The 27,360-nt window shown below is 34.6% G+C and overlaps 2 protein-coding genes across 2 annotated transcripts in view; one reads left to right on the top strand and one right to left on the bottom strand.

Annotated features, from left to right (window-relative positions):
- Positions 1-2,063, top strand: part of LOC141292914 (dual specificity testis-specific protein kinase 2) — a 30,546-nt gene extending 28,483 nt beyond the window's left edge. Inside the window, exons 9-10 of the mRNA XM_073824963.1 lie at positions 634-720; positions 915-2,063. Of these exons, the coding sequence (XP_073681064.1) occupies positions 634-720; positions 915-1,016 (189 nt within the window). The 3' untranslated portion in view covers positions 1,017-2,063. The remainder of the gene's footprint in view (positions 1-633; positions 721-914) is intronic.
- A 16,974-nt stretch (positions 2,064-19,037) lies between these two features.
- The window catches only part of nsmfa (NMDA receptor synaptonuclear signaling and neuronal migration factor a), a 57,288-nt gene continuing 48,965 nt past the window's right edge, over positions 19,038-27,360 (bottom strand). Inside the window, exons 12-18 of the mRNA XM_073825059.1 lie at positions 26,391-26,474; positions 25,961-25,994; positions 25,380-25,450; positions 25,039-25,118; positions 24,859-24,961; positions 21,877-21,952; positions 19,038-19,135 (exon numbers count right to left, since the gene is read on the bottom strand). Of these exons, the coding sequence (XP_073681160.1) occupies positions 19,038-19,135; positions 21,877-21,952; positions 24,859-24,961; positions 25,039-25,118; positions 25,380-25,450; positions 25,961-25,994; positions 26,391-26,474 (546 nt within the window). The remainder of the gene's footprint in view (positions 19,136-21,876; positions 21,953-24,858; positions 24,962-25,038; positions 25,119-25,379; positions 25,451-25,960; positions 25,995-26,390; positions 26,475-27,360) is intronic.

Here is a 27,360-nt window from a genome sequence, read left to right as displayed (position 1 = left end):
ATGAGATATAGTTTTAGAAAGTGTTTATAGAAAGTTTTGTATAATTTTCTGGTGAAAGTGTCAAATTTGTCAATTATTTGGAGAGATATAGTTTGTAATATATGTGTTGTAATTTTCTGGTAAAATATATAATGTTTGTAAAGTTTGTATTGTAAGTTTCTGGTGAGATAGTTTGTTTCAAGTGTTTTGTAAAATTTTTACAATTTTCTCATGAAATACAGTTTGTTTGTAAAGCTAGTTTGTAAAGTTTGTGTTGTAATTTTCTGGTAAAATATATATTGTGTTGCAGTTTTCTCTTGAAGTATATTTTGTAAAGTTTGTAATTTTATGGTGAAGTAGTTCGTTTGTAAAGGGTCTCATATAATGTTCTGATGAAAATGTATCTTTAGTCCATTTATCTTTGACCCCTCTAAAGAAATGCAATGTGTTTTTTAAAGCGTTAACTTTTTTTAAAGAGATACAACTTGTAAAGTTTGCTATGAACTCACATGATGATATACAGAATTTTGTTTTAAATTCTGTGATAACCACTGAATGCTGACAACGCTACATCTTTCAGTATGCAACATTTTCATGCTCTTTCAAAGAAAAGCGTAAAAGTAAAATTGACACCAGTGTGTGATGTGTTGACAGGACTTTGGGCTTGATGTGGAATCATTCAGAAAGCTGGTGCAAGGCTGCCCAGAGCGGGTTCTGGAACTCTCCGCCAGCTGTTGTCAGGTATGAAGTAGCGACTCAAGGGTCGTGTTTAATACGCCGTGACTGTGAATAGAACTAACACCTCTCAAGTGAGAGATTTCACCTTCAGCATTCATAATGTGCTCCCTGAATCACCTGGTTAGCTTTTTTGAAAAAATATATATAACAGATTCAACAAAACACCAAAGCTTATCCTGTTTCTATCTTTCTCTCAGATGGATGCGTTCCGAAGACCATCCTTCTCTGAGCTCCTGGATGAGCTGGAGGACATCGCTGAGACCCTAGAGCCACCAGACAACAACCTAACCACAGGGTGATCTCACAAATCCATCCTAACAAACCCCTGGACTGAAGGATTTAAGGGAGTGTGCTACATAAGAGTCCGCAGCGGTGGAGCGTGACTGGCACTCTATTCTCCCAAGAGTAGAATATACAGGGGAATGTCTGGTAATTGAGGACAAAACCACTCAACTGAATGTCCGCTCAATAGCCAGTTCTGGACGCCTTCCCTGCAGCGTGCGAGACTGAATGATTGCGAGAGGCCATCTGAGAGGCTGAATTTGACCTTTTCTGTTTTTTATTTCATATAGACGAATGTAATATGATTCTTTAGGGACCAACTTGTCAGCTGATTTTTTTTAAACCAAATTCTATATGGACCATTCCTGATTTATATGCGCTTCGGGAAAGTATGAGTTGACTTTTTTTGTATAGGAAATGAGTTTAAAATTATTATACAGCAGAGGTTGCACAAACCAGACAAGAGAAATTAAGCTATCCTGGTTTTAATTTCACCTCTTAGCTTTTTCGTTTCGTATTCTGTCACTACATTTACCAAATAATTGCACACTTGCTTATTTGACGCGCACTGTTAATGTCACCTATTTATGCCTTGTTGTACTTGCCATTTTTCCCCACTGTTAACATCCATAAGCTCTAAAATATGTTAAATTTCTTAAAAATATGGTTGTAGAGATTAACTTTTAAAACATAGCTTACGCACTAATACACACTGCATTACTGAATGAAAATTCAGTTCATTTAGTCATAAAAGCTGAACAATCACTGAGCTGTTTGTTAACATACTACAGTAAGGGCTGTGGAGTAACTGCTTTCTCAGGTCACACGGGGTTTTAAATATGTGAATATTCTCATGTTAGTTGGATCTTGTACTTTGTATCTGTATATATGTTTGTATAGTCCTGTTTAACTAGTGTTTCTAAACCAGAATCTATTTTGTTTACGGAATCTAATTGAACTGTTTGTATTATTCCTGACTCTATTTGTGTATATGGTGCTTGGTTACATTCAAATATGTATATTTCTAGTTTATTAGTTACACCAATAAAAGCGTATTGATTAGTTTTTTTCGACATTTATGAACACAATATCCTTTAAAAATCAATGTAAGCCTGTACCACAAAACAAGTCATAAGGGTCAATTTTACAATTATGATTCATACATAAATAAGCTTTTCATTGATGTATGGTTTGTTAGGATAGGACAATATTTGGCCGAAATACAACTATTTGAAAATCTGGAATCTAAGGGTGCAAAAAAATTGAGAAAATCACCTTTAAAGTTGTCCAAATTAAGTTATTAGCAGTGCATATTACTAATCAAAAATTAAGTATTGATATATTTACAGTAGGAAATTTACAAAATATCTTAATGGAACATGATCTTTACTTCATATCCTAATGGTTTTTTTTGGCAGAAAAGAAAAATCGATAATTATGACTCATACAATGTATTTTCATGTGTTATAAGGACAGTCCAGGGTCACATATGTCCTTATTCTACAATAAAAGCTTTATTTAAATCAAATTATGACAGTAACTCAGTACCCTTGTCAAAAAATAATAAGGGATTCCAATAAGAATTTTGTACAGGATTCTTATTGGAATTTCTATCATATTTTGGAACCATTCCTTTAGGATTTCCTTTTTTCCGTTTTCCTTTAGGAATATTCTTATAGGACAAGACATAAATATTCTGTAAGATCATTCCTATAGGATTTTTTATGGGATCAAATTGGATGGTTGTTCATGTCTTTATGGGAACTCTTTTTTTTTATCTAAAGGTGCGCTTTTCCACTGTTTTTGTTTTACTAACGAATAGTCTATTAAGAAACTTGTACAGGTTTCTTATTGGAAGTTCTATCAAATTTTTGAACCGTTCCTATAAGATTTCGATAGGAATAGTCTTAGGATTCTTCAGAATTCTTGAAAGATGCTTTAAAATAAAACAGGGTCCCATTAAAATTCTGCAGAAATTATCCTACAAGATATTTATGTCTTGTCCTATAAAAAAATTCCTAATGGAATCCTTTAGGAACGGTTCCAAAATATGATAGAAATTCTAATTGGAATCCTTTAAGATTTTTTTGACAAGCGTATGCTAAGTATGCCAAAAACAAGTCTGATTTGCGTCCTACCGTGTGTGAATGGAGCGTTGCGTTGCTTATTTTTGTCATTAGTATTCAGGTACAGTGGGTCCTGCTTGGCTTCTCCGATATGGTTGCCTGCATTACTGCCCGTGTTCTCCTCTGTAATTGAGGTGACTTGGAGGCCATGGATTTACCGTTCTGACAATGGAGCGTGCTCGAAAGTTCGATCTCCACCGGGACAATCCTGTAAGAGACATGGCACGGGTGATGTTAATTTATGATCAGGGAAAATGAAGAAAAAAAAAATCCTTTTGGAGGCCACCAGAAGTGTGAAACGACAGCACTTGGTGGTAAACAGCACGTATGATTTGTGAGGGAAACGTTTATAGCCTCAGTGGGCTCCCTGCGAGGAAATGCATGTGGGTGACGGTAAGTGGGTGTCATTTCTGCCGGGAAATATGTTCCTATGGCGGTTGTAAATGACCCTGGTGTAACTGAACGTGGCGAATATATTGACGCAGGCTTCATTATATGGAAAATGCAATCAGTGTCTCTCAGTACAAGGCTGTCATAGCAGTGATTCATTAAAAAACATTGTAAGTACACTTTTATGCCGAGACATATTAATATCAAAACAATATACTGATAAAAATTAGTGATTCTGAGAGAGATAGTTCACCCAAAAATGAAAATTCTGTCATTATTACTCACCCTCATCAGTGTTGCCAAGTCCGCGGTTTTCCCGCGGAATTTGGTCTTCTTTAATACTGTTGCCGCTGGTGGTTTTTCATGTCCGCGGGTTGAAACGACCCCAATAACGTTATATTTATCCCCTGGAATGGAACTTTACGGGGGAAACCCTCCAAAAAACGTGTATTTTATCCCCTGGAACGCGATTTTTACTGGGGGACCCCCCTCAAAATGCCATTGGGCTTGTTTTTGGGCTAGTTTTGAGTAGCAATCGGACGGGTTTTGTTGTGAAAATCTGGCAACTCTGTCCCTCATGTCGTTCGAAACCTGTTAGACCTTTAATCTTCAAAACTTATATTAATATATTTTTGATAAAATCCGAGAGCTTCCTGACCCTACCTAAGGACATCGTTAAAATTGTCCATGTGACATCAGGTGGTTCAACCTTAATTTTACAAAGCTACTTTTGTGTGCACAAATAAAACAAAACCCTGCTGGTTTTAGCTGGTCAACCAACCCGGTTTTAGCTGGTCAGCAGGCTGCTTTAGAGGGGTTTTGGCCACTTTCCCAGCCTGACCAGCTAAGACCAGGCTGGGAAAGTGGCCAAAACCCCTCTAAAACCAGCCTGGTGACCAGCTAAAACCGGGTTGGTTGACCAGCTAAAACCAGCCAACCAGCCTAGACTGGTTTTAGCTGTTGTTTTCATCAGGGAAATGACTTTTTTCAACAATTTCTTCTCTGAAAGTCAAAGAATCAAAGCATACTTGCAGGTCGGCCTTCACAAGCAATGCGCAAATCAAAGTATAAGCTGCTCAAGGGGGAAAAAGTGGGGTTTAAGAGTCAGCAAAATCTTTTCATTCAACTCCGGTCAGCATGTTTTGGGCAGAAAGAGTAATGGCCTTCTGTTACATATTATCTATATATAGAAAGGTGAAACATCTTAAATTATACACAACTTTATTCGCTGTGGAATTCACTGTGTATGCGTCATAATTGATTCTGTCACTGTTTTGTTGATGCAGCCATGTTTGTTATCTTGCACCGTTTGCTAATGCAGGTAATGTTTTATACTAAGCTTTTAGAAAATGCTATGGTTGTGGGAACAGGCCTCATAGGCTGTCAATCTCAGCTCGCTCACTAGGAAAGTGACATTAAATTGGGCTCATATGAGGGTTGGACCTAGCGGCACATGTGGGGTTCAGATCCTCGAGTCAGCACACAAGATTTGCTGATTTCCGGGGAGCTTTGTATCAAGATGCCATATTTAATTGTTTACTCAGAGAACAGGTGCAGGAACAAACATCTCCATGGCCATATGAAGGATTATCATTAGTACTCTTCAACTGCAGGTGCAAGGCTTGGTTTTGTAACTTTGTCTTCAGAGATTCTCTTCCCTTGTGTTCAATCACTGCTATTCTGGTCTCTGAATACAAATGAAAAGCTGAACCAGCGAAAGAATAGAACAAAGAAAAAGGAAGAATGTGGTTCCATGGAGAGTTTTGTACTATTTTGTGTCACAATATATATACATATATATATATATATATATATATATATATATATATATATATATATACATACCTGTTACTATTTGTTAATTTTCTCTTTTAGTTCATCATCTAAATATTCTGGTTCAAATAGGCCGGACAAAAACAAAAATCCAAGTCATTCTCTTTGTCGTTTACATATAATAATTGAATTTATAAAAATGACCCTGTTCAAAAGTTTACATACACTTGGTTTTTAATACTGTGTTGTTACCTGAATGACCCATAGCTGTGTTTTTTGTTTAGTGATAGTTGTTTAAGAGTTCCTTGCTTGTTAAACTGCCTGCTGTTCTTCAGAAAAATCCTTCAGGTTGCACAAATTATTTGGTTTTTCAGCATTTTGGCGTATTTGAATCCTTTCCAACAATGACTGTATGATTTTGAGATCCATCTTTTTTTATTTTGCCTAGATATCATATTATTTTTTGATTTAGTACTGCCCTTCGGAAGCTACAGAAGATACTTACATGTTTCCCAGAAAACAAAATAACTTGAATTTACCCTGATCTTCAAATTCAAAAAGTTTTCACCCCCTGGCTCTTAAAGCGTCGTTTTTCCTTTTGAAGCACCAGTGTGCTTTTAAAACTTATGTAATAGTTGCAAATGAGTCCCTCAGTGTAAAAAGATGGATCTCAAAATCATACAGTCAATATCTTAATTTGTGTTTCAAAGATGAACAAAGGTCTTACAGGTTGGGATGACATGAGGATGAGTTATTAATGACGGAATTTTTATTTTCTTGGGGTGAACTATCCCTATAGTTGTATATATCCCTATAGCCACTATATTGTACAAAAACTAGTAATAATTTTGAAAACGTGGATTGTGTTTAACAACATACCTACTGTCCAACTGACAAAAACTAATTTAATTAGCTTTAAATTGTGCCATTTTAAAGTAAATCTTTCCCTCACAGTCTCATTTTTTTAATCCGTGTTAAATTCAATACGTCATTTAACATGAATCTACAGTAGAAAGCCTTCACGATAAATGGTTTCATTCGTCTTTTCTTTCTTTCCTTCTTCTTAAATATTGTTTTTTCCCCCCACATTTTAAGAATGAGTGAAATGTCATACTCGCCCTGTCCTCTGGGTGGCGATACAGTCGAGCCTTCCGTCAGAAGGATTAGTAGACCCACATAAGTGAAAATGACAGATACAGGACCGTCTCTTCCATCTAGGTCAGTGGATGATGGAAGAGAAAACATATTGCCGAAGGTTTCCTGGCATATGGCTGTTTGGATTGATGTTCTCTGCGCAAGGCCAGTCTGTTCACTGCGGCATTCTCAAGGCTTCACATGTGCTTTCACATGAACGCAAATCTGTCCACACAACTTTTACAGTAAGGTTAACTTCTCCTATATTGTATAGGCCAGGGAATATTTCTCACATGTAAATGTATTTATCTTTATGGCAATGAACTGTGAACTGGGGGGGGGGGGGGGGGGGGGCTACTTTGTGTAATAACGAAAACATTTATTTCAGTAAAAAAATGAGTCCAAAACTCTCTATTTTAACATTTTAGCTCTACAATCTTTTGCTTTTTTTTCTTATGTGTTTTATTTTCTCTGATAATCAAATAACATTTTAAACATTTATTTTTAATCAAATGAAAAATAAACCCTTTTAATTTTTGGCAAACAGAGGTTAAAATCAACACATGGAAGAAAAATTATATTCAGTTTAAAACGTTTAAATAATAATTGTAGTATTTTTTCTACAATTAAGTGGTTAATCTTGTTGTAATATTTTTTTTTTTTTATCATATATATTGTTTTATGTAAATTATTTAAATAGGAATATATAAACACCTACATTATACTGTACAAAAGTAATATAAGACTTATATAGTTCTGTTACATGTTAAAGCGTACTTTTATTTTGACAGGTTGCTGTGAAGTTTCTGTGTGTACAGTATGATATGATGCTAGTTTTCTCAAATGAAACGGTTAAGTGACACTCACAGCAGCTTTGGAGATTGAGTTTATCTGTTCATGTGAGATGCAAATGCCAAAAATTAGCGGGAGCGTCACAAACGCGGCTCCACCATTCATACATAGAGGCAAACAGAACATGCAGGATACATATTGAAACGGTCTTTTTGCATTTCAGTTTTCACAGACACTAGTCCATATCGCGATTTGAATTAAGTGACAGACCAACTTTTGATTTATTAATCCAAAAATCGACGAATTCCGTGGTATTCCGCGCTATAGTAAATTCCGTTTTTATGAATGGAGCGCGATCCCGTCCGTGTTTCGCGGAGGAGACATTGTAATGCGCGACCATGTAGAGACAGAAATGACATGCCTTCGTGTAAATAAGATAAATAACATAAGGCAATTTAGTTTGTTTAATAAAAGAACAATGTATAGACCTGTTCTATAGGAAAGATAACCTTAAATGACCTCTATTGTGATCTGGCGCTATATCGAAAATAAAATGAACTTGACGTTCAAGGGGGCGCGGGTGCCGGGAAACACTGCACACAAATTTGCAATATCAAGCAGCAAAACAAGCTGTACAATACAGCTAAAAATAGCTGGGCAAGGATCAGACCGGAAGCCAGACCCATAAAATGGCTGCGCCCGCTCTTACGGGAAGAAAAAGGTGCATATTTAAAAGTTAAGGTTAACACAGAAATATCAAACCAGCCCTGTAGGTATTGCTCCGAAATATTGTGCAGTAGCGAATAAGCATAAGAGAAGAAATTGCAATCAATAAGGTAAAATGTGACTACTTCATTTCTATAGTTGAACCTTGCTCCAAGCTAAATTTTGAAATATTTTTACTATTTAAAACAACTGCTTTCTATTTGAATATATTTTAAAATGTAATTTACTCCAGTGATTTCAAAGCTGAATTCTTAGAAAAATTATTCCAGTCACACAATCCTTCAGAAATCTTTCTAATATGCTGATTTGCTGTTCAGGAAAAATGTATTATTATTATTATTATTATTATCAATATGGATTCTTTAATGAATAGAAAGATCCAAAGATCATCATTTATCTGAAAAAAAAAAGCTTTTGTAAAAAGAAGAAATGATAGAAAAGAATACTTTTATTTAGCAAAGATGCGTTAATTTGATCAAAAGTGATGATAAAGACATTTATAATGTTACAAAAAATTCTATTTCAGATAAATACCGTTCTTCTGAACTCTATTCAAAGAAACCTGAAAGAATTCTACTCAGCATAACAATAATAAATGTTTTTAAGCAGCAAATCAGAATATTAGAACGATTTCTGAAGAACCATGTGACTGGAGTAATGATGCTAAAAATTCAGTTTTGAAATCACAAATTACATTTTAAAATATATTCAAATACAAAACAATTATTTTAAATAGTAAAAATAATTCAAAATACTGTTTTGCTGTACTTCGGATCAAATAAATGCAGGCTTGGTGAGCAGTTCAAACTTTCTTACTGTTCAAAAACGTTTGACTGGTAGTACATATAGTTAAAAATGTCTTAAACATAAGATAACATTCTTAAGTATTGTGGACATACATAAACATTTTTGAGCTATAAGAACCTAATTAATATGGCTGCTTCTGTTTTTAATGCTTAATATAACTTCTGAGTCAAGCCTCATTAGAAATAATGAGTATTTTATGCATAAAGCCTGTTACATAATCTCACCAAAACAAATATTTGATCAGCTTTCTGATGTAAGTTAAACCACAGGTGCTCATTTAGGTGAATGAATAAAGTAATAAAGAGGGAGAGAGGACAGGAGAGTTCACTGATCCAAAGCCTCTCGTGGTCCGCTGCCCGTAAAAGTGAACAGGCAAACAGTATAAGTGATAAATCTCTGCAGCTCAAGCCTGGAGGTTGTGCTGTGACAAGCCATCAGCGTCCTCACCGCAGCCTTGAGCTCAGCAAGGTCAGCAGATCACGCCCCCCTCATCTCATGACTGCTCCTGTCCGCTCTCACCTCGCCTGTCCAGATGGCCTTCAGGGAAAGAGTGAAAACACAGTGCCTGGTAAATCTAGTTTTAAATATAAAAGTTGAATTGTACCTTTTCTATAAAGGCACAGATATACAAATTAAACATACACAAAAAGCATTCATAAGAAAGAGCTCACAAAGCATGATCGAAACAACATTTTATTAGAAAAGGAAAGCATTAGAAACACTTCGCACCCGTTCAGTGCCAGCATGTTGGAATATCTCGTATTTCAGCGACCGCAGACATCGCCACATGAGTCAAATCTCCAGCACAATGATTCAGTTACACCATGAAATGCACAAGACACAAATCTGCAGATGTAGATATTTCAATGACATAATCAACACCAGATATATCTGTTATGTAATTCATATCTACAATACCTACCTCATAAAAACAATAGCATGTTATCATTATTCATGGGAGCGACAAAAAATAAATCAGTTTTCATTGATGGTACACACACTCCATCTCTCAAGTGGCACGGAGAACATTCTACTCTTTACTGAATAACGGACGATAAAGGATGCATTTTTTGTTGAATATTCATACTCCTCAATTATAAAACACAATCTCATATGATGTGAAGAGGGTTGGAGTGTAATGTTGTGAAAAGCAAACCATCTATCATGTCTCTCATAAAGCTAATGAGCTCTGGCGCACCTGCGCTCCTGCTAATCTTCCCGCACACATGAACGGGACGTGGTGTTATGGGCAGGAAGAGAGAGAAAACGTGAGAGCGGTTGTATAGAGAAAGCGTAAGATATTTATGCTACTCGAGAGCATTTTGAGTGAACTGTAAGGCCGGTCTGTAACTGCGACCTCGCTAGATATTAATTCGGTATATAACAGGCCAGAGAACCTTTAAGATGCATTAACTAGTGTATATGATCACGAAGAGTTGAAATATATGAAAGCCTGTTTGCCATTGAATAAAAATTAATTCACAGAATTTGGATTTTCTCGCTCGCAATTACAAGTTTACATGAGTTAACATTTCTATTTTCTCACAATTTTGAGTTTTTCTTTCTTTTTATCTCTCAATTCAGACTTCTTTTCTAAGAATTCTCAGAGATACAAAGTCAATTTATAAGACAAACTCAGAATGTAGTCTTTTTTTCTTGCAATTCTTTTCTTGCAGTTTCTGTCAGAATTCTGTTTATATCTCACAATTTTGCATTTATATCTCACAATTCTGATTTATTGCCCCCCCCCCCCTCCCCCTCCCAGGATTTCTCAAAATTGTGAGATATACACACAGAATTGCAAGGCATAAACTCATAAATTAAACTTAATTTCTCACAACTTTGAATTTACATCTCACAATTCTTAGTTTATTTTGTGCAGTTTCAACTTTTTTTCTCAGATTTCTGTTTATATCTTGCAATTTAACAATTTACATTTAACAATTCTTAGTTTCACAATTCCAACTTTTTTTGTTTTTAGAATTCTCAGGTTTGCGAGATACAAACTCAAAATTATTGAGTTCTTGAGACTTAATTTCTTGCAATTCTTTGTTTATATTTCACAATTCTGATTTCTTTTTCCTAAGAATTCTCAAAATTGTGAGGTACTTAATTTCTCACAATTCTGAGTTTACATCTCACAGTTCTAAATTTATATCTCGCAATTCTGAAATTTTTCTCAGATTTCAGTTTAAATCTTAAAACTCTGTTTATATCAGAATTCTGAGTTTATATCTCACAATTCAGATTTTTTTTCTCTGAATTCTATATTTAATTTTCCCAATACTGACTTTTCTCAGAATTGTGTTCATAATTGCGACTTTTTATCTTACAATTCAGACTTTTTTCCTAAGAATTCTTAGAATTGCAAGATATAAACTTGAACTTAAATTCCTGCAATCTGAATTGTGAAAATTAATTCGTAATTCTGAGATTATTTCTTGTAATTCTGACTTTCTATATGTATATTACAGTTCTAAGTTTAATTTTCACAATTATGACATTTTCTTAAAATTGTGAGTTTATAATTGTGACTTTTTTTTCCTAAGAATTCTCAGAATTGCAAGATATAAACTTACATATGACAAGTTTATAATATTGCAATTCTGACTTTTTTCTCAGATTTCTGTTTATATCTTGCAATTTTGAGATTTTTTAAGAAAGAAGCCTGAATTGTGAGATAAAACGTTGCAACTCTAAACTCACAACTCAGAATTGTAAAAAAATAACTTTTAAAAATGACTTTTTAGCAATTACAAGTTTATATTTAATAATTCTGAGTTTATATCTCACAATTCTGACTTCTTTTCTTAGAATTTTCTGAATTTCGAGAAATAAATTCAGAATAACAAGACAAACAGAATTCTAACTTTTTTCCTCAGAATTCGACATTTATATCTCACACTTTTGTGTATATCTCAATTCTGAGTCTGAATTGTGAAATAAGTTGTCACAATTATCGCATGGTGGAAGAAAAGCTTCCATATTTTCATTAGATATACAATAATACTGTATATATATCTAATAATCTAATATAAATATCTCATATTTTTCTTTGTGCTCTCACAGGAAGCACCCGATTGATTTGACGATTGTAGCTGACCAATGCAAGATTTATGAATGCAAATACTGTACTCAAGAGGTCAAGGATCAGCTAGTTGGCTTAACCAGGTAAGTTTCCAATAGCAGATGCCTCAAAAAGCCTTCCATCAGGGCTCTTAGAAGCAAGGACTGGATGCAGAACTGACTATGAGCAAAGCTGATAAATAGAAATGGATAGAACAGATAGCTTTCTCCAGATATGATATACCTTCCTGACCGTAATGCCTAATAAAGGCTACTAAAATTGTGAATAAAAACAAATACTGACATACTGTTGTCCATAAAGTCTCATAAAAATACCTTGTATGTTTGAATAAATAAATCTTTTGTCTAAAAAAATTACAGCACCGCTCCTTTAATACATTTTTACACATAATTAGTTTAGGCCCAACAACAAAGGGAATACATTAGATGGCTAAACACTGTTAAAGCTGAGGCAGTCGTCTGATCTCATTCATGCACATCAAAATATGTCGACAAACAAGGCCAATTTTAACATATGCACGTTCTGTTGGTTAGCTGGTTTAGAATCAACCTCTACCACCAAATCTTTAGGACTAGTGATTCGCGGTTGCGTTATAGATGACATTTAGGCAGGCTTTACAATAAGGTTCAATTTGTTAACACTACTGTGGTTAATGTAAAGAGTTTTTATAAACTAAAAATGAAAAAATTAACTATTTTAAATTCAGGTTCTATAAATGAACACTATTATACATTATTAATTAGCATTATATATATAATATATAATAGTGTATGCATTAAGTAATGTTGACAGATTGACCCTTATTATAAAGTGTTACCGGGAGATATTTTTTGATGTTAATCAGGTAAAAAGATCATTTTAAAAGTGACTGCTCAGACATTGCCAAAGCTTTATGTGTAGAAGAAATAAATTCTTCCAGAACTAAAAGAAAGAAGGCTTTGCACAAACCAAAAGCCATTACCGTCCAGCACAAGTACAAAATAAATAGCATAAATATATAATAAATTAGTAAAAAGCTCAAAACATTAACATTTACATCATAAAGGACTTGCGTACTGTATATTGCTACATCGACAAACAGCTTTGAAACACTATTCATTAAAAAGTAAATGAATAAATGTGCAAACATTCGTACAGAACAGTTGTTATACGTGACATGAGTGATACGACTGCCCTCCATTTGATGCATTCTGTTCATACTGGACGTCCCGAGATAACATTCACTCTCGCCACCAAATGTTCCCGCTAGTGCGATGTTGCCGTCTGTAGTTCAGTGATTGTAGATTCTCTCTCTTTCCCTCTGACATGCCAGGCTCTCTGACGCCTACTGTGAGTCACAGATGGCCCCATAATGACTGGAATTGCTGAGGATCAGGTCCAATTCATTTGCAACCTATTTTCTAGCCAGGGTGCAGCCCTTTAGGGGAAACGGTGTCTCAGCTAGACCAGAGAGAGACCAGAGAGCAACGTCCCCTATGATAACAGAATCCTACTGTATTCTATATCCAGACACAAGCCAAGTGGAACTTTGCAGACTATTTAAAGGGATAGTTCACCCAAAAAATAAAAATTCAGTCATTAATTACTCACCCTCATGTCGTTCCAAACCCGTAAGACCTTCGTTCATCTTCGGACACAAATTAAGATATTTTTGATGAAATCCAAGAGCTTTCTGACCCTGCATCAGGGTTCGTACAGATACTGTAAAATGAAATTCCAGGACTTTCAAAGACCTTTCAAGCACTACTTTTATGATTTTCTAGGACTTCAAACAGAGATTTCACTTGTGAAACAATGTCTTCTATTTCAGATTCTAAGAAAAGATAAATAAATTATTATGTAATAATAGATAAAAATGTATTACAAAGTATACTACACTTTTACTATAAAGGATTTGTTTTTAAAGGAGTTGTATTTGTGTATACTTTCTTTTCTCTTTTTGTTTTTATAACTGTTCAGCATTAACTGTTTGATGTTTTCTTTTAAGGAGAAAAATCAGAAAAAAAGATTTGAGAAACCACTAAATTTGTGATCCACACTCAATATAAAGCAAAAGATTCACAAACCCGCAGCAAAGTCCCGATCTGAAACAAATTATTCACCATACATGCTCCAAAGTCCCAAAATAAATCAAATGATTCGCAAACTCACACCGAAGGCCCATTCTGAATCAAATGATTTGCGATCTGCGCTCCTAGGTTCCAGAATAAAGCAAAAGATATACGAACCTTCTCCAAGTTGCTGATCTAAATCAAATGATTCGCAATCCACGCTCCCAAGTCCCAATCTGAATAATGATTCACGAAACTTGAGCGTGAATCATTCAATTTGAATCGTTCAATTCAAGAAATGACTCACAAACCCGTTCCAATCTAAATCACACACTCCAAAGTCCAGATCTGAATCAAATGATTTGCCACACACTTTCTAAAGTCCTGAAATGAATCAAATGATTTGCGAACCTGCACCAAAGACCCGATCTGAATCAAATAAATCATGATCCACAATCCTAGGTTCCGATATATAGCAAAAGATTCACGAACCTGCTCCAAGGTTCCGCACTAACTCAAATGATTCGCGATCCATGCTCCGAAGTCCTGATCTGAATAATGACTCACGAACCATCATTTCAGATCAAGACTCATAGCGCTGGATCGCAAATCATTAGATTTAGATTGGGACTTCAGATCACGTATCGGGAATCATTTGATTTGAATCATTCAATGCATGAAATGATTCACAAACCCGTTCTGATCTAAATTGCACGCTGTGAAGTCCTGATCTGAATCAAATCACCATACGTGCTCCAAAGTCCTTTCTTTCCCAATGAATCAAATGATTCACGAACCTGCACCGAAGGCCCAGTCTGAATCGAATGATTCGCGCTCTGCGCTCTTAGGTTCCGATATAAAGCAAAAGATTCATGAACCTGCTCTAAGGTTCTGATCTAAATCAAATTATTTGCAATCCACGCTCCCAATCTGAATAATGATTCACAAACCATCATTTCACGTCAGTACTCAGAGCACAGAATCATGAATCATTTGATTTGAAACATTCAATTCATGGAATGATTCACCAACCCGATCTAAATTCTGCACTCTGAAGTCGCGATCTGAATCAAATGATTTGCGATATGCAATACGGTATACGCGATCCGATTGGAGTGCTTCCAAATAATTTTGCGACGCATTGGTTTAACTGATTCAGAGTTTCGAAAAGCTGTTTCACCTATCACTATATGTGCTTTTTAAAATCGTTACAATCAATATCGAAAAAAAAAAATGGCTCTCTTTTAATTCAATCTGACTTTTACTAGCAAATGACTTATTATACCTAAATAATTGATCAAAGTCACAAATTTGAATCAATCAGAATGGTTCCAATCCAGCGTGAATGGCTCACTCAATTGATTCAGTTCATCTGTTCCTCTGTTTACGTCTTTGCCATGTTTGCACGACATTGTCAGTACTACTACTGGCTTAGCTCTAGTTTTATGACGTTAACTGAAATAAGCAAAAAAAAAAAAGTATTATGTTTTTTTTAATCCTGTGAATTTTGCGTGAAAAGATATGTGCTTATTGAATAAATGAAACACTTGATTCATAGATATGTCTTTCAGTAATTCAAGCACTTTTCAAGTACCTCTTTACAATTTTCAAGGTTCTTTCAGGCCTTAAATTTCAAAAAGTCAAATTCAAGCACTTTAAGCACCTTGTACACAAACCCTGCTGTTCAAGGCCCACAAAAAATGGGCCAAATTCTTCAAAATATCTTTTGTGTCCAACAGCTGTAAGGAATACATACCGGTTTGGAACAAGTGGAGGGTGAATTTTCATTTTTGGGTGAACTATTCCTTTAACTTTATTTTGGCTTTGTTTGCATTGCGAGAATATCGAATATCGAATCGTAAGGAGATATCGTGTATCGAATCAAATCAGGAAATTAATGTATAGTTACATCCTTATTAAATGAACAAATTAGTCCCGTCCCCAGCTCATGGCATTGGTTGAACAACAGTGTTTACACTTTTCTGGGAAATAAATCTTATTTTTTGTTGCGTATCCATATTAAATTAAAATAAGAGAAGGTATTTTAACATTGAACACTTACAAATCATCTCTAAATCAAATGTATCGAATGGATGCATTTCCAGATGGTGCACATCTTGGCATGGTATGTTCTATTAAATATTCTATTAGCATGTTTCTTTCCTCTCCCTCTCATATCTAAAATGGCTTGGCACAGCATACATACGGCTTCATTTATTCTGATGGGGCAAGACTTTATTCTGTCTATCAATTAAGTTAAAGATTGCCTCAACAACACCAAAGGAGTAGCCAATTAGCATTGTGGATACATTAAAAAAAAAAAAAAAAAAAACAAGACAAGAGAAGATTCCAGCATTCAACTAGCTGGAAGTTCTTCCCGAGTGCCTGAAGCCATCCACATCAAAGAGCCATCAGTCTGAGCAGCTTGCTAAAGAGGGTATGGCTTATTAGCTGAGTACATTAGAACATTCATAAGGATACACATGAGAAACAACTCCCGAGTTGCTCCAAACCTTTGAAAGCTACTAATGGAAGAAGAAGAATGCATAGAGTTTACACCTGCAAGCTGCCATAAAGCGGTCTATTATCCATGTACGGCTATCAAATACCATCCTGCCCCATAAGGCAATAGTGACCTTCAGAATAATGCATGTTCGTGACCCACAACACCAACAGCTTTAGACTAAATATGAAAAAAGGCTGTTTTCACACTAGCTGCTGGTGTGAACCCAAATCCATTTGGTTGGGGTGAAATCAGCTTCTGATATCATGAAAAGAAAACAGGAGTTCATGTGTAAAAGTAGTTTAGCCTTATTTGTGGATGCCAGAAGCAACTGATGACATTATTTAGTACACATACACTAGCATTCAAAGGTTTGGGGTTGGTTAGATTTTTGCTCACCAAGACTGCATGTATTTCTTTAAAAAATACAGTAAAAATGGCAATATTGTGAAATATTATTGCAATTTTGAATAAGCAGTTTCTATTTAAATATATATTCAAATCTATCTGAATTTTCAGTATCATTACTCCAGACACGATCCATCAGAAATCATTCTAATATGCTGATTTGCTGTTCAATAAAAATGTCTTATTAGTATCAATGGCGAAAAACAGTTGTGCTGCTTATTTTTGTGGAAACAGTGATACTTTTTTCACAATTCTTTGACAAAGAAAAGCATTCATTTAAAATAGATATCTTTTGCAACATTAAAATTGTCTTTACTGTCACTTCCGATCAAGTTAATGCATCCTTGCTGAATAAAGTATCAATTTCTTTTGAAAGGCAGTACTAAAGTGAATTCCCTTTTTGATATTGAGGTACACTACCAGTCACCAAAAATGTAATATTGTTACTATTTAAAATCTGTTTTATACTTGAATGTATTTTAAAATGTTATTCATTCCTGTAATTTCAAAGCTTTTTTTAGCATCATTATTGCAGTCACATGATCTTTCAGGAATCATTCTAATATTCTGATTTGCTGCTAAAAAACATTTATTATTATTATATTATGTTGAAAACAGCTGAGTAGAACTGTTTCAGGTTTCTTTGATTAATAGAAAGTTCACAAGAACAGCATTTATCTAAAAAAGAAATCGTTTGTAACATTATAAATGTCTTTACTCTTCACTTTTGATCAATTTAAAGCATCCTTACAAAATAAAAGTATTCATTTCTATAATTTCTTTCCCAAAAAAAAAAAAAAAGTTATATTGACTAAAAGCTTTTGAATGGTATAGTGTATAATGTTACAAAAGCTTTTTATTTTTTTCGGATAAATGCTGATCTTTGGATCTTTCAATTCATTTCAAAGAATCATACTAATCAAAAATGTTGCTTGAACAGCAAATAAGCACATTAGAATGATTTCTGAAGGATCATTTGACCGGAGTAATTATGCTAAAAATTCAGCTTTGAAATCACAGGAATAAATTACATTCTAAAATATATTCAAATAATAAAAAACAGCTATTTTAAATAGTAAAAATATCTGAGGATTTTACTTTTTTGCTGTACTTTGGATCAAATAAATGCAGGCTTGGTAAGCAGAAGAGACTTCTTTAAAAACCTTTACATATCTTACTGTTCAAAAACTTTTGACTGCTAGTGTACACATGATGAAGGCGCACATATAATGCCATTTGAAGCCGAACACTATGTTTAAAGACAGACAGGTTCAGACCAAGTGTGAAAACAGCCTAATTGTTATGAACACATTGACACAAGCGCTTATTTTAGCAATTCTGTAACGTCTCTCTGTAATGCGATGTTCTTGCTGACGCTTCAGGTGCACCTGGTGTAGATATCTGGCTATATTGAGGTCAGTGTTTCTATTAATATATGTCTGGAAGTCACGATTTTCCAGTTTGGGGACTGCGAATGATTGTTTTCCAGTGTGGGTCTATGTTTTTCAATGGAGGGTCAGATACTGCCGTATAATATGGAGACACTAATAAACACGATGAAAGATTCCTAAACCTCTGAAATGATCACATATGTTGACAGAATGTACATTCTTTCCACCTAAATGACTTTCTCACATCTGGATAGGGGAGTAATTAATATATCCGTAAAGCCTAAAACCTGAGTTTTTCAAAATAGTTCATTAGAAAGACCACAACAATAAACATTGAAAAAGTAAATTGTGTACCATTGACATTTAGATTATTTGCATGACTATAGCTACTCTATATACTCATGAGATGTATATCCTGTATGTATACCGATATATTAGTTGTTATTTCATATAGGACCATTTTTGTGTGTTCTGGTAGGTGAGTTTCGGCGTGACACTTTTGTAAGCACAACGGTCTCGGCTAGTGATTGATAAATGTTAGTTTAAAAACAAAAAAACTGCCAACCAGTTCTGAGAAACGGCTTCTCCTTTCTCCATTAGAGAAGAAAAATATTGTAGATCTGGATTTTTCTCGTGTTTTGAACCATTTGCCACTTTTTTTTGTTTTCGTGTGTTACCGTTCGTAGGCGGCTGAAGTCCACAGAGGTGAGCTGAAATAAACAATACTCGAGACGCAGTGATGGCTGCGTCCATCTCCACTCCTCTTCCTCCTGTACTCCACAATGAAAGCTGGTGGAGTTTTACAGTGGGACGTCCTGCCCGCAATGCTACACGCTGACCCGCGTGGGGTCACAAGAGATCTTCATAGTCGAGGAGTTTTGAGTGCTGCCGGGTTTTCCAAAGTCGAAACAGACGGAAGTCAAAGTACATCTCAATCATTTCTTTGCCTAAAAAAAAAAAGAGGGGAACAGAGAGGGAGGGATATATGATTCTGGAATACATTCAGCGAATTTAATGTGAGCACGACACTTCCATATAGATTTGCTCAGGCGGTAATTGGAAAACAGCATGCAGTGAGCAGTGTTGTTTTTGACAACCATCTTAGATTTAGTCTTAGTCTTTTTGACTAAAATGCTTAATAGTTTTAGTCAAATTTTAGTCACTTCTATATGTGATAGTTTTAGTCCAATTTTAGTCGACGAAAAGTCAAAAAGGTTTTAGTCTAGTTTTAGTCGACGAAAAGTCAAAAAGGTTTTAGTCTAGTTTTAGTCAAAAAAAGGGAAAAAGTAGTCTTTTAACAAATTAATGTAGGTCAGTAAGTATTTTGCTGTTGGGTAGTGTCACTTGTAAGTTCTGAAAATAGCAGATCTATAGTTCAACACAATGTGAGCTTCCGGATCGACTATTTTCAACAATAATGAAGGAATGTTTTAAAACATAAAAGACAAACAAGGATGGAATGCTAAAACGGCTTGCCATACTAGTATTGTAAAGAGTATTTAATGCTAAAACGGCTTGCCATAGCGGCAGTTTCGTTTTAGGTTTTGATTGGCATGCACAATAAGCGGAAATGTCATGCATTTTAAACGTCTGACGGACCACCCACTAACATTTTCGTCTATTCTCGTCTCGTCAACGAAAACTCACACACGTCTCGTCATGTTTTAGTCATCAACGAGCCATTTTTATCTCGTCATCGTCTCGTTATCGTCATGAAAAAAAGTGGCGTCAACGAAATGATTTCGTCATCGTCATCGTTGACGAAAACAACACTGGCAGTGAGGGACAATATAGATAAAGACAGATGAGAAATTATAGAGAATGAAGGGAGACAATTGAGAGTCAGAGAAAGAGAGGGGCAAGGACAAGTAAAATATAATTAATGTAATCTCTTACGTTGAACAAGGGTTATCAGAAAAAGAGAACAAACTGATATCGCGATAGCAAAACTGTCTCTATATTATTGTGGTCACATGACGATATGAAACGATAGGTAAGTGCAGTTTTTAAAATATATTTAAACATATCTTATTCTAACGTAAAAGGTTTTTAAAGTTGGGTTTTGGTCCATTATGTTTTGGCACAGTATCTGTCAAATGAACTAAACCCGAAAGCGCAATATGGCTTAATCCCTTCATCAAGTCTGTTTTCGCTATGCATAAAGCAAAGCAGGCACTTCTTTCAGACGATCAGCTTGTAATCCGGTGTTTTCTGCACCTCAGAACGGCTCAGTTCACAGTGATGCAGTGAACTCGAGATTAGCGTGTGTTTAGAAATGCAACAGTCTAAGTTGAGGTGCTATTTGTTTTTGTCTTAGACTTTTTTTATATTTACTGTTGCACTAATGTCCAGAAGTGAAGAATTTATGTAACTTATTACTTGATTGTTCAAGCTACCTCACAGAAGTGCTCTGTTTGAATAAGGTGAATTAAATAAAAAAAGAATAAAGAAGAGCGAAGAAACAGATCCAGGATGTTCCTTATTTTTTATGTATTATAGAAGTATCGGATCGGGACTCGGTATCGGCAGATACTCAGAATCAAATGACTTGGACTCGGACTCGAGGGCAAAAAAACCTGAACAGCAGGTTCGGGACATCCCTATAAATTAGACTGAGACAGTATATCACAAACAAAAAGAGGATCGAGTCCCCTTTAAAGTTCAGGTACAAGTCAATTCACGGATTTTCTTAGTTAAGAACATGGGTTGGAGCTCTTTGCAACTCTCAAAGTGCATTAGATAGAATAATTTAACTTTAAAATCAAAATTGTAAATTTTTTTGAATTCATTTGTCTTTTCTTTTTTTAAATATCGCAGTGAATATCGTGCTGTGGACTTCATATTGCGATATTATTGCATTGTGAGATTTTGATACATCCCTAATATTACTGTTTTTTTTTATTTAAATATATTTTAAAATAGAATTTATTCCTGTGAAGAAAAAGGTGAATTTTCAGCAGCCATTACACCAGTCTTCAGTGTCACACGATCCTTCAGAAATCATTCTAATATGCTGATTTGGTGCTTAAAGTTATAGTTCACCCAAAAATGAAAATTCATCTTTGGAACACAAATATTTTTGATAAAATCCGAGAGCTTTCTGACTCGGCATCAACAGCAACGCAACCAACACGTTCAAGGCCCAGAAAGGTCATAAGGACATTGTTAAAATAGTCCATGTGACACCAGTGGTTCAACCTTATTTTTATGAAGCTACGAAATTACTTTTTGTGTGTCGTGGTACTCTCGTGAATGCGCGTCAAAGACTGACACGAATGAGAAGAACTATTGACTATTTTAAAAATGTCCTTACTTCTTCCTGGGCCTTGAACTTGTTGCGTTGCTGTCTATGCAGGGTCAGAAAGCTCTTAGATTTCATCAAAAATATCTCAATTTGCATTCCAAAGATGAACAAACAGAATTGTCATTTTTAGGTGAACTATCCCTTTAAGAAACATTTCTAATAATTACTGATTTTGAAAACAGTTGTGCTGCTTAATATTTTTGTTCAAACTGTGAGTGAAAAATATCCCTTCAAATAACATGCAGTGTATGTATATCACTATTCCTTCATTAAAATATACTAGATTTCAAATCATGCAAGGAAGAGTCTGTTTATGCATGTTTATTTGCATGTAGGAGTGTGAGCATAAGCGCATTTCAGCAGTTTTATTGCAGACGCTCTTACCCTGAGCGGAGAGCTCCAGCGGTGACTCAAACCTGACAGAATAAGGCCTCATCAGGTTCTTCAGTTTCTGGAACAGCTGTTGGCAGATGATAAGCCAAGACATTAATAATCCGCTTTTTTCTCCCCCTCACACGGCTCTCTCACTCTCTCCTTCACTCGCTCTTTGACTCGAAGAGGTTAGTTAGGGATAATGGCAGCCTCTGTGTTTGTGGCCCTGGATAAATCTCACACGGGCAACTGGAAGGGTAAACGAGAACCTTCAAAAGAGCCCAGTTAAGATCTTAACATCCATGCAATGCTCTCAGTGCCTTCAGAACCCAGACAGAGATTAAAGATGAGGTTACAGACACAGATTTTCTCTTCCAGCTCACCCTGTGCCTTGCAGAATGTATGAAGATGGAATGCTATGGGGGACGCCACAAACAAATGCTGCAATATTCATAGAGCTCTCATTTGAGATAAACGTACATTGATATTTGCCAGATTCTGTCTGAAGAACACCCAGCATGCGTTCACGAACTCACACAAGTCAGTCATCCTCCTTGTGTCAATCACAAGCACGTACGCAAACGCAATTCTCAGGAACGGCGGCGCCTCTTGGGCGATGACGCACGGCGAATGAGATTTACGCCGAAACGGTCTCCATAGAAACGCATTCGTACATTAGGTTCCAAGGGCGGCATGAATGTGTCCTTGGGGCGTAATCTTGGGGCTCCTGTCATATAACACTCATCAGGCTACCAAACAGACGGAGAGAGCTGAAAGTCAAGGCTGACCCTAAAGGACAGATGGAGATCTGTGTCCAACAGTTAAGGAAGTCTCAGATTAGATGTTAATGATCACATCCACTAGTTTGAGTGTTGTATTCACTACATTTTGTAAGTTTGGGATTTTTTTAATGTTTTGAAATACAGGAAATCTCTAATGCTCACCAAGGTTGTGTATATGTAATCGAAAATACAGCAAAAACAGGAATATTATTCTTAAATATTATTACATTTTAAAAGAACAATTTTCTATGATAACATTTCTTAAAATGTCATTTATTCCTGTGATGCAAAGCTGAGGTTTGAGTGTCACATGATTCTTCAGAAATCATTCTAATTTGTTGATTCAGTGCTCAAAAAACGTTTCGTAATTATTTTCAGTGTTATTTTAGTATAATTGCTATACTGGTGTAGTTTTTATTATTTTTGGAATTAGTTTTTATTTTTACATTTTTTATAGCAAATTTTAATTTCAGTTAAAGTTTTAGTAATTTTGCTGTTTGTAATTTTTTTGTTTTTAATTATAAAAAATTTGATTTTAGTTAAAGTTTTACTAATGTTGTAGTTTTTGTCATTTTATGTTTTCTTCTGATTATTAAAATTTTCGTTTTAGTTAAAGTTTTAGTAATTTAGCTGGTTTTGTAATTTATTATTGAAGTTTTTGTTTTAGTTAAAGTTTTAGTAATTTTGCTGTTTTTGCCATTTTTTAAATTAAAATTATTTTTTGTTACAGTTACAGTTTTAGTAATTTTGCAGTTTTTTTAAATGCATACAGTTCTTATTCGTTTTTATTTCCGTTTTAGTTATTTTAGTACTAAACAAAAAATTATATATATATATATATATATATATATATATATATATAGTATTCATTTTATTTATTTTTTATTTATTTTAGTAAATAGGTTTTAGTAATTTTGCTCTTTTTTTTAAATGCATACAGTTCTTATTCATTTATATTTCCATTTTAGTTATTTTAGTACTTAAGCTAAAAATTATATATATATAATATATAAAAATTAATATTTTTGTATTCATTTTTATTTATTTTAGTAAATAAACTAAAAGAAACATTAAATTATGCCTTGATAACTATCTGAAATATATGTTTTTATACATATACAAGTACCAAAATAATTCCAATATGCTGATTTGGTGCTCAAAAACATTTCTTAATATTTTCAGTGTTATTTTAGTATCATTGCTATACTGTTATAGTTTTTTTGTATTTTATTTTTTTATTTTAATTTCAGTTAAAGTTTTTGTCATATTTTTGTTTTTTAGTTATTTTTTTAGTTATTTTAATAGTTAAACTAAAAGAAACTTTAAATGATGCCTTGATAACTAGCTAAAATATATGAGTTTATATATATATTTAAGTACTAAATAATTATAATATGCTGATTTGGTGCTCAAAAACATTTCTAATGATTATCTGTTATTCTAGTAGTATTGACTACATTAGTTTTTAATAATATTTTGAATTAGGTTTTATTTTTATATTTTTAATTTTGTTGTATTTAAATATGTCTATGTAGGTTTTTTATTCATTTTTATTTCAGTTTTTATTTTAGTATTTCAAGTTGAGCTAAAAGAAAACATGAAACGATTTTTCTTTTATTTCAGTTAATTATTTTAAATAACCATTTTAGTTCTAGTTTTAGTTAACAATAATTACACTGAATATTATCAATGCTGAAAACTGTTTTGCTGCTGCTTAATATTTTTGTGGAAGCTCTGAAACATTTTCAGAGTTATTTTATTTGAAATGGAAATCTTTTGCAATATAAGTCTTCACTGTCATTTTTGACCAGCTTTTGAACAATCGCCAAAGTCAGACTTAAAGTTGGGTTTATTTCCAGAAACTAAAGTATACTTAACAGAAAAATAGTAAGAACACTTTCACAAATTGCTATGAATAGACGATTACAAAGTGCTGACGCGTAAACATAGCTCCAAATCTTTGAAAGATACAGTACTGGACAGCAAAGGGTTATTTTAAGTTACATAACCAAGGGAAAAATGCTGTCAGGCTTGATGGTGACAGACAGAGAGGTGTTATATAGAAAAATGGATAGATAGAGTCGGTGCATGTCTGTGTCTAAAGAGATGAGAGCTGAACATGGCCACAGCAGGCTCCTGAGGGACCATTTCTAAATATAATGCAGAAACTCGAGGTACAAGCATTACGTAAATACTGCAGAACTTGACATACCTTCTCTCCATTCGGATTGCCCAGGACGTAGCAACCCATGATGTGGATCAGATTTGGCTCTGGATTCACTTTACTCATAAACCGACTCAGACGTTTCCAAAACCTACATGCAAACCACAAACACATGAGCAAATCTATCTTTGTATATCAAGACAACACTTTTGTGTGTATCTCACTCACAAGCTCATGTCTTCCTCTTTCTCGACCTTGGCAAAAGTGGCCACTTTATTCTTCAACAGATACAGGTGCCCTGGGCCGCCCTGAGACAGAAAATTACACATTAGAAACCTTACATAACATCAAACTCAAAGAAACACAAGACCAGTAGTAATGCCCTCTGAACTGAGAAAGACAGACCTGTGCATTTCTGTCCATCTGAACACACAACCATTACGCAACATCAAACACAAATCATCAAACTGAGACACCAGTGAAGTATTATTCCTAAAGATTCACTCTGCTGCACTCACAGTCTCATCTCTTGTCATTTTGTGTGTTTGTGAGCTTTGTTTTTCTCTTACCTGACAGAAGATTAGCATGCGCCAGATCTTAGAGCCCCTCCTGTAGGCTGTCAATCTCTTCTCAATCTCTTCTGCATACAAAACAAACACACTGCTAGTCATATTGAGTGCATTTACATTTACTTTAAATGTAAGAGTCTATAATCACTGTTCTGACAGCTTATTCAAAAAAAAAAAAAAAAAAAAAAATCAGGTCATTTCCAAATCTCATGCAACCCTCATACTCTTGTATTGCTGATTTAAAACTTTAAATTAATATACTTATTTTTGTTTTATCATTTCCCCCAAGGGTGACCTCTGTTTGACTCCAAAACACATTGAATAAAACTTCATCACCACAGATTTTACACAGTCACTGCCGTAAAACAGTCACTAGAAAATATAGGCACCTCTCTGATCCCGTGTCATTTATCAGGAATCCAATTGTTTTTGTGTTTCTCATGCTGACTGGTGCAAAAATCAATACAAAGCCCAGCGTCATTGCACAGTGAAATAACCAGGCAAGGGGTAAAGTGCCGAAAACACACAACAAAAGCACACCAGCAAACACAGCAAAAAACAACACACATGAAGCTACATACCCAAAATATCATCAAACGTGGCATGCTCATGATCCTGGAGATAAAAATAATGAAATCAATCAATACAAACACACAGATAAGACTCATTCTGAAGGGAAAATGTTCTTTGTATCATGCTTAATGTCTCTAATCTCTATTTCACACTCGTCCGGTTCAGATAACATTACTGGCTCCTGCTTTTCTTTGTGTTGTTGAGGACGTGTTGTCATTTACTATTGTGTTTGCTATCAGTTTGGTCATAACTTGTGATGTGTTCTTTTGTATCACATCCTATACAGTGCCTTTAGGCCTTTAGCTTAGTTTCAAGTGTCTTTTTGGAGAAAATCCACTAACTCTACAAGTTTGTTTTACTGTAAATGGTCAAAAGGGATTTCTGAATGATGTGTCATGTAATACTGTGCGATGTAGGGTGAAGACTGGCTTGACTTACATAGAGTATGGGTATAATGGATGGGTCGTTCCTTCGAATGATGTTGGGAACATATTCTGCTTTAGGAACTTTAGATGAGATCAGCTAGAGGATACAAAAGTGAAAGAAGAATTACCATTAAGAATTAAATGTAAGCTATAATATATTAAATTAACATTAAAAATAAGAACATGATTCAATAATATTACTTAAAATAAAAAATATTACTAAAATAAAACAAAATTATTTAAAAATAATTTATTCAGTTAAACTAACATTGTAAAGTTAATATACAAGCAGCAATTACCAGGGTTTAAGTGCTTAAGGCATTTAAGCATATAAGGAAAAAGACATGACATATTTTTAAAAAAGGCTGTACCCAGCTAAATCAATGATTTTTGGCAAATCCAGGTCATTTACTATAGAAATACAATGTTTTTAAGTCATTTTTAAGTATTATAGCACCAGCTGTGCTCCTAAAAACTCACCTGTCACAGTATGTGCTCACCAGGTTTTGTGAAGTTTTGAGTTTTCTGTTAGGTTTTATAGGATTTTGGGTAAATTTAGACAGGCCACTTTTCTAAACAACAGAGTTACGGCTTCCCAAAGTTTTTATTATTGACCTAGATAGTCCAGGGAGAGTTTTTTCAGATTTAGCAAAAAACCAAGGACTAGTTCGCAAAAGTAGGTTTTTGACATCTTCTCAATCATTTAACAAACAATTTGACTGACAGCAGTGGTTCTAGAGGCAAAGTTATCCGGAATGAGGAGTTCTATTGTATAATATGAATATCATGCGTATGTGTAAAAAAAAAACGTGTGATGTACAATCGTTTATGCCCTTAAAAAAATATGATATCACCCCCCAGTGGCCAATTTCTTTCAAATTTCTCTCAGACCTTTAAGACCGTGAGTCAAACAAACCGTCCGAGTTTTGTTCCGATCAGCCTCTGTTAACCTTGTCTAACAGGTGCTCAAACTTCACTGGCCA

This window comes from Garra rufa, chromosome 19, assembly GCF_049309525.1.
Source record: "Garra rufa chromosome 19, GarRuf1.0, whole genome shotgun sequence".
NCBI lineage: Eukaryota > Metazoa > Chordata > Actinopteri > Cypriniformes > Cyprinidae > Garra > Garra rufa.
The sequence above is the reverse complement of the archived record's forward strand: the minus strand, read 5'-3'. Positions and strand labels throughout refer to the sequence as shown.